At 52.0% G+C, this 13,511-nt stretch overlaps 1 protein-coding gene across 1 annotated transcript in view; it reads left to right on the plus strand.

Moving 5' to 3' along the window:
* Positions 1 to 7,201, plus strand: part of CACNG2 (calcium voltage-gated channel auxiliary subunit gamma 2) — a 105,855-nt gene extending 98,654 nt beyond the window's left edge. The window contains exons 3-4 of the mRNA XM_037160472.2: positions 5,431 to 5,571; positions 6,621 to 7,201. Coding sequence (XP_037016367.1) covers positions 5,431 to 5,571; positions 6,621 to 7,156 — 677 coding nt within the window. The 3' untranslated portion in view covers positions 7,157 to 7,201. The remainder of the gene's footprint in view (positions 1 to 5,430; positions 5,572 to 6,620) is intronic.
* Positions 7,202 to 13,511: the final 6,310 nt, after the last annotated feature.

Here is a 13,511-nt window from a genome sequence, read left to right on the forward strand (position 1 = left end):
GTGGGGAAAAGCGACATTTCCTGCTACTCTCGGGTACCAGGCACTGTTCTAATTGTTTGAAATGTGCTTGCTCATGACTCCTCACTGCAGCCCTCTAGGCTGGGTGTCTGACCCTCTCTCTATGGCACCAGAAGAAACTGAGGCTCTGGGGACAGCGAGTGAGATGCTCCAGGCAGCCTCCCGGCCCCCTGAGTTCCTGCAGCAGGTCCCTAACCCCAGAGACAACAGAAACTGGGAATGCACCCGGGACCCGCACAGATGGCGCCCCCGGGAGGATGCTCGCTGGGCTTCCACCTCCCTTCCACATGTCATCATATCTAGCAAATGTTCGCTGGACACCCGATTGTGTCTGGGCTGGGCCTGACACCTTACACATTATCTCCATTCATCCGCACAACCCCCTAAGAGAAAGGTACTGCTGGTGTCCCCATCACACGGATGAGAAAGAGGAGGCACAGAGGCCACGGAGACAGTGGGAGGGCCAGGGTGGGACCCCAAGCAGCTCACACCTGGAGCCCAGACACCCAGCATCGTTTCCCCTCCGCTTTCTCTGAGGTCCCTCTCCCTCCAGCCACACCTTCTCTCTCTCCCTCCCCCGTCTCCTTCTCCCTTCTTTTCTCTCCTCTCTCATCTCTCCCACACACTCACACACTTAGTCTCACTCACACTCACTCTCAGTCACATACACATTCACACACTCACACTCTCGGTCACATACACATTCTCATAATCGCACACTCACACACCCCCTCATACACAAATGCTCACGAACACATTTCTGTAGCCCATCCCCCTCACAGTCACAGTGGAGGAAGGAGGAGAGAGGGAGAGATGCCCAGGAGCCTGGACGCTCCTCCTAACCCAGCGCATCTCCGATCCATCCCGTTCCAATGGATCAAATCCCAGATGTGATAACAGGCTTGAAGAGCTTATCTCCGTGCCAGAAAATCAGGAGCCCGCCCTCCCTAACCCTGACAATGACGGTGAGTTGAGTGAAGGCCACGACTGGCCCGGGGAAAAGGTGTGATGGAAGCCTGGCCTGGCTGAGTGGGGGACACAGGACTTTGAAGACCACGTAGTCCAACCCCCCAGAGTGCAGACCTGGACCCACAGAAGTAAAAGCACACACTTGGGTTCTGAGAAGGCCAGGAACAGAGTGAGGACCGGACTGGGATCTGCTGACCTCGCGCCACCCCACCCCCACAGGGCACCCCTCCCCCTCTGCCTGACTGAGTGAGGAAACCGTCCGGCCTTCACAGTCAGGCATCTGCCCCATCCGCCAGCTGTGGCCACTGTGAAGAAGGGTTTCACAAAAGGATGGCCACAGGTGCCAGGCCCAGTGGACTCTAGAGGGTGAAATGATTTGTCTACAGCATTTTGCCAAACGAGAGGGTTAGCGTGGAATTTACAGCTTAGACCACCCTGTCCAGAAGGTAAGATGTCATTCCCTCCTGGGTACTTATGACACTTTTCATTTCTGTCACAAACATAGAAAATAATAAATTGTTATAATTTACCAACATTCTACATTTACAAAGCCTTCCACTCGTCTTTTTCCTATTGAATCGCTGTGACCCTGTAAGATAGACCGACTTCACATTTCCATCCCTATTTCACAGATGAGGACGTAGAAGCCCAGGCACACAGTGAGGTTTGCCCACAGTCTTCCCAAGCCTGTCAGTAAACACCTTCCTCCACTGGGATGCCCCTCTGTGCTCAGCTCTGTGACCCCCCATTTACAGGTCCAGGCCAGCCCAGACCTGCACGTCCAAGTCCCCTCCATGCTGCACACGCACATTCCAAGCACCTTGAACTCGGCCTGTCCCAAACCACACCCTCACTCCCTAGGCTTGATCCTCTCAGTCTCACAAGAGGTTTTATCCAGCCAGCCAGCAAATCTGAGACCTAGAAGTTGTCTTCAACGTCACTGTCTTCTCCGCCACTACCCACCATTGCCAAGTCTTAATTCACCTCTCCAGCAACCCTCAAACCCAACCACCTCTGCCCATACCCTCTGAACCTACCCTGGGCCAAGCACCTTCACCGGCCTTCTCACTGGTTCCTGCAGCCGCCCTTGGCTCCTTCTTAATCCATGTGTTTTTAAAGATGCAAAGCAGACTGTGACAGCCCTGCCCACTTGAAGCCCTTTAATGTTTCCCATTGCTCTGGGGATAAAGGTAAGCTCTGGAGCATGACCCACAGGTCCTCGGTGACCCATGGGCCCCTGCGTGGCCTGGCTGCAGCCCACCTCGTCTCCCTCCGTGTTCCTCAGCCCCCTCCACCATCTCCTCACTATCCAGCTGTGTCAACCCCCAGAGTGAGCCCTGCTTCCTCCAGCCCCAGCTCATGCTGCTTCCTCTCCCTGGAACACTCTCCACACCCTGCCTCTATTCTGCCCAGTTAGCCTCTCCTCCTCCATCGGGGGTCAGCTCCAACAGCACTGCCTCTGGGAAGCCCTCCCTGATGCCCACTAGAGCTTGGAAGAGCCTCTGAGCGGCAGGAAGCATAGGGCAGTGCAGCAGTGAGGCACACAGAGCATAGAGCCAAACTACCTGGGCTCACAAGCTGAGCCCTGCCCTGCCTTCGCTGGGTGGCCTTAGACAAATGACTGGACCTTTCTGTGCCCCAGTTTTAGCTTGCATATAATAGGGGTAAATAAAGTGCTTCCTGGGGTTGCAATGAGTACTAACATGTCCAGTGGTTAGAAGGTCCCAGCACACACTAAGCACTCAAAGATACCTTCCTTCACGGTATCTTTCTTTCATAACACTATCCCGGTTGATAATTATTTATCTGTGTGATCATCTGATGACATTTATCTTCTTCATGAGAATGTAGGCTTTTTATAAAGACACAGACCAGGCCTGTTGTTGCATTCCCACTGTCTTCCATGCCCAGCCTGGACTTGGCACAGTGGCTGGCACTCAGCCTGTATTTATTCACTAGACTCCCAGTTATCAGGAGCAAAGTATCTCCCCGCTCCAGACCATGTGGCCTTTCCCCAGTATTGTGCATTATGCTCTCAGCCAGGGGCAGCCAAACTGTGACCAGCAGGCCAAATCTGGCCCAATGACTTTTTACAAAGAAAGTTTTATTAGAACACAAGCACACTCATTTGTTTACATATTGCCTATGGCTGTTTTCGTGCTATCATGGCAAAGCTAAGCAGCTGCAACAGAGACTGTATGGCCAGAAATACTTATCTTCTGTCCCTTTATAGAAAAAGCTTGCCAACACCTGCTTTAGGTGTGTGTGATCTCCTGGAAGCCAAAGCCCATGGTCATGGGGTGGGTGTGAGGGCTAAATGGGTTAACCCATGGAAGGCACTTAGAGGAGAACCTGGCACACAGGAAGAGCTCCATGAGTATTAGTGGGTACTGTGTAGTTCTGTATGCTTACTCATAGGTCAATAAGTACTCGTTCAGGAAACAAATCAGCTATTTTCTGCTTCTTGTGATAGATTTTAGCACCAAGACCACACCAGCCCCAGTGGGAAGTCAGGACAATTTGAGGGGAAATTGTGTCTGGACTGAAGGCAGAGGGACATCAAAAATCACAAAAATTGTACCTTTTACTGTACTCCTTATAGAAACAATTCAGACGTTATCCACTTTAATCCTTACAAAGTTTCAGGCACCAACAAATCATTTTTTAAGTTTGCTTATTTATTTATTTATTTTTAGAGAGTGGGGAGGGAGGGAGAAGAGAGGAAGAAAAACATCTGCTGGCTGCCTCTAACACGCCCACAGCTAGTGACCTGGCCCACAACCCAGGCCATGTGCACTGACTGGGAATGGAACCAGCGACATTTCAGTTCGCAGGCCGACCAAATCCACTGAGCCACACCAGACAGGGCACAAATCTTATTATGAGGCTCTTGTTAACATGTATGTTCCGACTCAGCAAGTAGGGCCAGATGGGGCCTGGGAACCTGCATTTCCATCCCACTGCCCCGTGATGCCTGTGCTGCCGGTGCTCAGACCGCCCTTTGAGCAGCAGGACCCCCCACCACTCCGGTCAGCTGGGTGCTACTCCTGCCCCTCCCACTCTAGGGGATGGGAGACTGAGATTCAGAGAGGTAAGACTCTTGCCCAAGGTCACAGAGGGAGTAAGTGACAAAGCCAGGATTTGAACTCAGGGGAGACTAACTGCAAAATCCCCATTCTGCTTCACCTGCTGGACAGCCTTGGGCAAGTTACTTCACCTCTCTGAACTTTAGTTTTCTCACATGTCAGTTGGAGCTAAAAAAACACACCCTGAAGGGCTCTTATGAGGATTAAGTTATATAATGTTTGTTAGGTACCCACTTAACACCTGACGCAGAGTGGGTGCTTGACAAATATTCCCTCTCTCCTGGTTCTTCAGTAAGTTCTCACCATCCCTGCATGCTCATGAAGATGAGAACATGGATAGCTTTAACTGTGCACATCCAGGCATGCATGTGTGTGCAGGTGTGTGTGGGCAGAGGGCTCAGGTTGGGCATACAGCATCTTCTCTTAGAAATGACTCACAGGGAGAGAACAGCCATTCAGGTCTGAGGAGGGGGCACCGCCATCCTTGCCTGGAGGGGAGGGAGTGCTGAGGATGCAGAGTAACCCTACTGCCCCCCACCCCATGCCCTCATCCACTCACACAGCTAGGGTTCACCCCACGCATGCCACCTAGATACTATCGGTCCTCAAAGTTTACTGTGTGCCCTCGCAGACCTGTCTAGGTGCAGATCAAAATCAACTCAGTTAATCATCGTAACAATCTTAGGAGGCAGGCACTGTTACCATCTCCACCCCACTTTACAAATGAGGAAATTGAGGCACGGAGAATTAAGATAATATATCCAAACTTATACAGCTAATAAATCCCTAAGCCACACTGAACTCCCAAATCCAGGCCATGTGAGTCCCTAACCACTATAATGCACTGCCTCTCTACGTTCCCAAAGTACTGCATAGAGCAGGAGCAAGAGCTAAAAACTTTGCCTAAGGATGTCAGTGAAGGCTTCATGGACAAGGGAACTTCCAGTGGGGTTTTCATGGGTGAATAGAAGTTTGCTGAGTGAAAAAAAGCAGAAAAAACATTCTAGTAAAAAAGCTCAGTATATCAAAGTCAGAAACATGCGATGACATGATCTGGGAAGTTTGCTGTGGCTGGACAAGAGGAACATAGGTACGAGGCTGGAGCTGGGGAAGTCAAGTCACACAGGACCTTGTAGGCCTTAGGAGGCATGAAGTTTGTGCCTTCAGGCAGAGATGAGCCCCTGAAGGGCTGTGAGCCAGAGGGTGGCTTGCTCCCTCTCCCTCCTCCCTGGTATTGCTAAGCAACCTCGGCTCTGGTCCTACGTCCAGAAAACCTGTGTGCTGCCCTTCTGTGCCCCCTGCATACCTCAGTCTCACAGCCACGTTCTTTCTCTCCCTGACCCTCCATGTTCCACAGGGGCCGTGAGGGCCTCGAGCATTTTCCCAATCCTGAGTGTGATTCTGCTTTTCATGGGTGGACTCTGCATCGCAGCCAGCGAGTTCTATAAGACTCGACACAACATCATCCTGAGTGCCGGCATCTTCTTCGTGTCTGCAGGTAATGGCCACTAAGTCAGGCAGGCCAGAGCCCAGGCCCGCCAATGGGGAGAAGGCTGACATTTGGGTGCTCACTGGCTGGGAGGACCTGGCAGAGAGGGGGGCAGGGGAGAGGAATCTCTGGGCCTTGCAACAGGTTGTATTGAGGGGAAGGAGACTGTGCAACCCTGAGCGCCCTCCCCCTGCCCACCGAGTCCTCCAGAAACATCCCAGACCCTGTCCCTCAGCCCAGTGGCCTACCTTCCTCCTACCTCTTAGAAAAGGACCCGGATGCCAGGTCCCTCTCTGGGTACTGGGCCTACCCTCACTTGCCCTCTTCCCGTACCACCCCACCCAGGTGGAAGCAGGCAGGGACCCAGAACCACTTTCTCAGCTCAGTTATATGACAAATCACATGTGCTTCCAAATACAGAAAAAGAACATGGGCTGCAGCACGAGCCATTTAGTAAGGACGACAGTCAGGTGGCAGTCCCCGAGTCCCGGACCCCAGCAGCGCCCACACGTGCCCGTTCGCTCAGTGCTCTGCTGGCCCACAGGAGCAAGGCCTGCCTCGCCCCTCCCCAGCTCTGGGCATTCGGACCCAGGCTACCTCGCCAAAGGCTTTGAATCCAGGCGATCTTAACACCCCACTACATCAGCTTCAAATCCCTGTGCAGCCTTGAGCAAGTTACTTAACCTCTCTGTGATCCACTTCCTCATCTGCAAACCCCTTGAAAAGCACTTAGCAGTGAAGGCAGGTGGTATATGCCCAATACACAATATATATTATTGTTACGCAACAGTTGTAGAATGAATGCCTCTCTCCCCTCTTCCGTATCTGTTTCCCTTAGTTCTTCCCTTTGTAACTCTCTCCAAATACAATCATAAACCATTAAAGTGATGCTTGCCAACATCCCTATATACTCACCTACCCATGCACTGCGGAAACCACAGCCCATCCAACTGCCCCATCCTTGAATCCTGCCCGGTGCCTGGCGTTTGGCTTGGAAATTAATGTCCTTCTCTCTGATTCTGCCCCGCCCACCTCCGTTTCCATCCTGTGCCCCACAGGTCTGAGTAACATCATTGGCATCATAGTGTACATATCTGCCAATGCCGGAGACCCCTCCAAGAGTGACTCCAAAAAGAATAGTTACTCGTACGGCTGGTCCTTCTACTTTGGGGCCCTGTCCTTCATCATCGCCGAGATGGTCGGCGTGCTGGCCGTGCACATGTTTATCGACCGGCACAAACAGCTGCGGGCCACAGCCCGCGCCACGGACTACCTCCAGGCCTCCGCCATCACCCGCATCCCCAGCTACCGCTACCGCTACCAGCGCCGCAGCCGCTCCAGCTCCCGCTCCACCGAGCCCTCACACTCCAGGGACGCCTCCCCCGTGGGCCTCAAGGGCTTCAACACCCTGCCGTCCACAGAGATCTCCATGTACACCCTCAGCAGGGACCCCCTGAAGGCCGCCACCACGCCCACCGCCACCTACAACTCCGACAGGGATAACAGCTTCCTCCAAGTTCACAACTGTATCCAGAAGGAGAACAAAGACTCTCTCCACTCCAACACAGCCAACCGCCGGACCACCCCCGTATGAAGCTACGGGGGCCTCGCAAGCGCCGCCTGCCGGGTCCCAGGCAGAGCCCGGAGTGGGGGTGCAGCCCGCGGGGTGGGCCGGGGGGGTGGGGGGCGGGTGGGGGAAACAACCATCCACGGGGAAAACCTTCCAAAAGCAAAAAAACAAAAAAAGAGAAAAACATAAGTAAATTTAAAAAAAAGAACAAAATATAAGAGGAACAAAGAAGCCAAACAACAGAAAACGTGAAAAACACATAAAAGAGGAAAGGAAAAACAAACTTTAAAAAAAAAAAAAAGCAAGAGAGGATAAAAATTTAAAATAGAAAATAAATCTAAAAGAAAATGCATGATTTCCCATGTACCATTATTTTAACATTTAATAAAAACCAATTTAAATGAAAAATAAAAGGGAACCAAGATAACATTAAAGCAAAAAAATGAGAAGGAACAGAAAGGAAAGGGGATGTTCTTTGCATTTAATCAGGACTTTATGTTACTTGTTTGTTTTTTTAAACTCGGGAGAGTTACTTTTCTGTTCCCTTTAACCCCAAGCGGGCTCTGCCTCCCTGGGTGAGTGGGGGGTGGAGACTCAGAGGCCCCCGGGGCCAGGTGAGCCTCTTGGTCACTGCCAGGTCCCTGGAGCCTCTGGATGGGTGCCCCAGGAATGCTGGGCCAGCTCCTGGCTTGCAAGCCCACTCCACCCAGCATCAATGGGGCAATTATAGGCCTCCAGGTGACCCAAGAGTCCTTGGTCCCTCCTGTCCGAAAGGTGCCTGGAGGGGGTGCACTTGGGGCTTGCCCAGTCCCCAGGTTCCCAGTCCTTAATGGTCCTTAACCCACTGTGATGACTTCCTAGGCCTTGAGGGAAAGGAAGGAGAGGGGATGGCCGCCGGTGGCTTGCTGAGATGCCCAGAAACCCCGGAATCCTCAGGGTGAGCCTCTTGGGGTCACCACCCCAAGCTCCCGTCCTTGGGGGCAGGAGATCCCACCCCCCGGGGGATATAAAGCAGCTCTCCCTCCTCACCCCTCACCTCAGGGCCACTAGATGACCCTGAGGCGATGGTGGACCCCCAGACTCATAGGCCCCCCTGCCCCCTGGGAAGGGGGCTCACTGACCCTTTGGGGGTCCTTGGACTCACTGAAGCCCCCTTGGGGTTCTGTGGGTCCAACAATGACATTGCAAAAAGGTTTCTTTTTACAAAAGAAAAAGGAAAAAAGTGGTGATTTTTTTTTAATAAAAAAAACCACAAACTATAAATAAATGTAAATATATAAGTGGATTTACTCGCAAGAAAATCAAATAGTATTTTTCTTTTAATTCTTTTCCAGCTTTAAACTGTGAAAACAAAAAATAGGGTGGGGTGGGGGACTTAAAATTTAGCAGGGAACTTGTAAAGAGAAAACAGAAAACAAATATACAAATCCATTTTTTAAAATACTGTTGTAAGAGATTAGAGCTGGGTTTAAAGCAGGAGGGAGAGACGAAAGGCCCTAGGGAGCTGCTCAGAGTTCCCGTGATGAAAGCCCTTCCTCACGCCAGGAAGGAGCTGCTAACGCCGGGGAGGGAGAGGATCGCGATGGAGGATCCAGTCTTCACGGAGATAGCACGCGTGCGTGCGCACGTGCACTCGCACACACACACACGGAGTCCTCGAAGCCCAGAGCTAGAGTCACTCACAGGGACGCACATGCCATCTGAGCCCTTCCATCCCCATACAAAGCCATGGGCGACAGCAGCTCCGTACTGGCTTTTCTGCTCACGTGCCCGCCCACCGCCCACATGCTCACCACTTGCATGCATGGGAAGGGCACCAGTCTGAAATCCAGCTTTGAATTCTGGAATCCCTTGCTGTGTGGCCTCTCTAGGCCTCTGTTCCCCCTGAGTAAGCATGTGGATTGACCCAGAAGAGCTCCAAAGGCCCATTCTTATTCTTGACGCCAATGACTTTTAAGATATGCCACCTGCCCAGAGAAAGATGCCAGAGACAACCAAAATAGCTGCCATCCAGCCCCCAGACACTGAGAACATTGTCATATTTTTGGTCAGCCGTTCAGACACACACTCACACTCACACACACACCATATGCCTCCTCACTGTGCTCCCAACCCCCTGCCCCCACATCCGATGTCAAAGCAAAAATCACACACACATGAGCAAATGCATCCTGCCGTTCCGACAGAGGAAAAAGGCACCAGAGGCCCCCACAGCCGCTCTGCACGTGTGTCCCCTTTCTTTAATGCCATAACCCCGTCACCTAGAAGGAAGGGGGCTTCCTTAATAGAAGAGATCATCTACCACACTTCCCCACTGTCTTTGGGTTCAAAGACAAAGAGGATCCTGAGGTTTGCTGAGAGTGGTCAAGGCCAGGGCATGACAGGAGAGCTTTATGGAGTCTGGTCCCAGGGTGAGGACTAACCTCAAAAGTCTAACATACTCCACAGACTGAGGCCTGGGGCACCCCATGCGGCGCCCCTTTCTCTCCAGAGGGATGAGGGCCAGTTCAGGCTGAGAGAAACCCCAAAGCTTTCCAAAGCCTGAATTTCAGCCCAACCTGCCAGCCACTCTGCCGAAGGTGGGGCGCCTTGCCACCCTCCTTCATGACACTGCCCTGGCCTGAAGTTTCTTCAGCTCTGGGGAATTGTGGGGAGTGGCTAGTAAGGTTTGGGGAGTTTGCACACTCCCAGCTGCCATTCCCATCTTTTGTCTCGGGAAAGAAAGCTCTGTTTCCAGGCCAGCAGCAGCTGGAACCCTCGATTCAGCCTGAACTACAAGGCAGAACACTTGGCAGCCCAGCCAGGAAGTTCACAGCAGGCCACAGGTGCCCAGGGCAGAGCAGTGGGGCCCGACGCCAGGTGTGGCAACGACCCAGGGTTTCTCAGTCTGGGCAGAAGTCACGCCCTCTCCCTCCCCTTCCTCACCCAGACCCTCCATCGCATCAGATTCCAAACCCGAAAGGGCCCAGGATCAGACAGAATAGTGAGGCCCCAAGAAAGCAACCAGCAGGTACTGTCCAAAGACAAAAACTGGCCCCAGTTCTCTGAGTGCTGGCAGATTGTTTGGGATGGAAATCAGTGTTTCTTTCCAGGTCATGAAGCCTGGGTCCTGGGTCCTCCTGAAGAAGGCTATCGGGTGTGGGAGAAACCAGCTTGGCTGAGAAAGGGCTGGGGGCCCGGCAGGAAGAAGCTGGGCTTGGGGCAGCCAGGGCACTGCTTGCCAGGATGGACGATTGCTCATGTCCAGCTCCAACCAGTTCAAGAAACCAACCTCCATTTTATTTTCTTGGTGGGTCCTTTTTTTTTTTTTTTCAGACTGTTAACAGATAAAATTTTAAAAAGCAGAAAACTAAAAAAAGAAAAAAAGAAAAAAATCCTGGTACATGAAATAAAGATTTTTTTTATAGCTTGGTCCTCACTTCCATGGATTTCTTTAATTGCTTTCCCAGTTTCTGGCATCCCATTTAAAACCACCACAAAGCCTCAGGTTCTCCAAGTTGAGGGACGGGAGCTTGTGAAGCCATGCGACAGAGTCCCACTGGAGTATCTGGTCATGAGTCCTCTCATAAATGTCCCTTACTGAGACTTGCACTCCTCCGGTGGCAGGGGGCTCACCCCAGCCTATACTGGGCAGCACTCAGTGGTAGAAGCCTCCTCTGCACAAGAATTTCAACCCACTCTCCTTCAAATCAAGTAACACTGAATGAATTTGTTCCCTTTTCAGCAGTTCCTCAGAAGATCGTGAGTAGGATGTCCCTGTCTTGAAATAAATCAGCCCCACGCAACAACACGACAGTCCAGGGTTTCACCTTCCCCAGGAAAGTGGGCAGGCTGGGATGGACCCAGCACTCAAGGGCTCCCCGTGCAGGGCTGCTCCGTGGAGGGGACGGTGGATCGAATGGGGAGGACCTGGGAAGGGGCCCTGGACTCTCCTGACTTGAAGAGATAGGAAAGGCAAGACGAGATGCGTTCTAGTCAATTCAGGCTGCTGTAACAAAATACCACAGAATGGATGGCTTAGACAACACACTTTCACTTCCGCAGTTCTGGACACTGGGAAGTCCAAGATCAAGATGCCAGAAGACAGGTGAGAATTCTTGCTGGCTTGCAGATGTTGCCTTCTCTCGGGGAGAGGAGTTCTGGTCTTTCTCTCTCTTCTTACAAGAACACTGACCCTGTCATGGGAGCCCTGCCCCTGTGACATCAGTTAACTCTGCCTCCCGGAGTCCTCCCTGCCAAATGCTATTGCACTGGTCATTAGAGCTTCAACATACATACAAGGTCAGTCCACACCAGGATACTAACAGAATCTGACCCTGGACAGTGACGAAAGTCCCCATTTCAGGGCAGCTAAAGAGCCAGCTCCCCAATGTCCAGCCCTGGTCTGGTCTAACTGCCAGGGTCAGCTATTTGAAGGAGGGTTGTACATGCCCCCAAAAATGTATTAAATACATTTAATTTAGTTCATTTTAACTTAAAAAAAAAAACTGTCCTACCAGATGGCATGGGAGGAAGGTATTTCAAAATCAAATTAAGATTTAAAAAGCAAACAGAAAAGTATCCATCTACTGGCAACAGTGAAATATTTCTTCTCCTCCTAACATCTCCTGTGCCCACATTTCAGTCGCCATCCTGACTGAATTATCCTTGACTCAGAGAGCAGGTACAAACTCCCAACCAAAGCCAGGACAAGCAGGAAAAAGAAGAGCTGACGGATGCATGTTTAAAAGGAAACTACCACGATACATTGCTCTGAAAGGAGGAAAAAAGCTTCGTTTTGTCCTACTGACATCTCTCATCATAGACTGCAGTGGCTGGAAGTCACAGGGCCCAGGTATTTTCATATTTTCATGTGGAGAGGCAGAAGGTGATCTATGGGCCCCATCCAGGTCACCTTCGAAACAGCCATAACCACACACAGTGACAGGGACAGGGGAGAGTCCCAGAAGTCACGACCCAAGTCCTGGCACAGACCAAGGCTTCTTCGTGCACTCTGGGACATAGGGTCTCTGGGAGGGCCGACACTGTCCTAGATTCCGGAAGGAAGCTTAGGCATTGCAGGCTGTCCTTGGGGTTCAAGAGAAAGGAGACGGGGGCGTGTGCTGAGCCACACAGACCATTGAGAAGGCTGGCCCTGCACTATGGGACCCTGGAAACCTGTGCTCTAAATTGGCCCATGTTTAGAGCTCCCACTCAGCTCAGCCCAGTTCCCAGGGGCTAACAAGCATCTCTCCCTCCAGGTTCACCCCTAATATTTATAATCCCAGGACAAGAATACAAATGGAGGCCCGCGTACCATAAATCTAAATATTTAACAACTAAAAATCAGACTTTAAAATAATGCTCTATCATTCTATCCTGATAGTTTGAGTTTAGAAATCTCAGCCTCCCTGATTTCTGTACCCAATGTGGCAGCATGAGGAAAGCCCGCCCTGGGCCTTTGACCCTGACACCTGGTACACAGCCCAGCCCCCACTTCCCACCTCCAGCTGTACTCAGCCTGCACAGGACCTTTCCCACAAAGGGGTGCCCATCCCAGTCTACACATCCAATGTGCAGCTGCAGCCACCCAAAACAGCCACTCCTTGGCCACTCCCTCAGGCCAGACCAACCTCAAGACAGGTGGTAGCCAACCCTGGGATCTGCTTCAGGTCCCTTTGGGCAAAAATTCAAAACAGAGGTGGACAAGGGGGGTGTGGGCTCAGGGTGACCATACCCTGTTGGCATCTGGACTCTTTCCCCCATGACCAGGAGCTTGGTCAGAGGAGGGCCAAAGCAGGGTCCCCCCAGGCCCAAGGCAGGCCCCCTGCAGCACATGTCCACAGCACAGCCTCTCTCTGGCTTTTGATTGCAGATTTCAACACTCAGGGCCCAGCCCAAGGGCTCTGACTCTCAGAGGTCAGGTAGGGGGCCATAGCACTCAGAAGACCTATACTTTCTCAGAAAAATTTTTAAAAGACATGATTAGAACCAGAGAGGACAAGCAATGTGTCCAGATTTGCACTGTGAATTGGCCTCAAGAAGGCTCCAGGCCACAGCCTCCTGACCCCTCCACTGTCCCCAGCCACCCCTTCTGACACAGCTTTGAAGCATTCTCTCTCCATCCTCTGTTCACAATCCAGGCTTAAAGTTTCCCCCTCACAGAAGCGCTGACCTCACCAAACTCCAAAAGCCCCAAGAGCGTGATCTGCGGGGGTGAGGAGGGTGACTGTCTCAGTGAGTGTCTAGACCTGCCTAACAAGGAGCATCAGTGTGGACTGGCTTCCACGGAGACAGCTGGCTGCTAGCCATCCACCGCCTGCTCCCCTGGTGCCCAGGCTCTGGAATGTTGCTGAGCCCGTTTGCAGACTTCTCCCAGGCTGGAAGAGCTCTGCCTGCC

The sequence above is a fragment of the Artibeus jamaicensis genome, unplaced genomic scaffold (genome assembly GCF_021234435.1).
Source record: "Artibeus jamaicensis isolate MK-2021 breed Jamaican fruit bat unplaced genomic scaffold, CSHL_Jam_final contig_233, whole genome shotgun sequence".
NCBI lineage: Eukaryota > Metazoa > Chordata > Mammalia > Chiroptera > Phyllostomidae > Artibeus > Artibeus jamaicensis.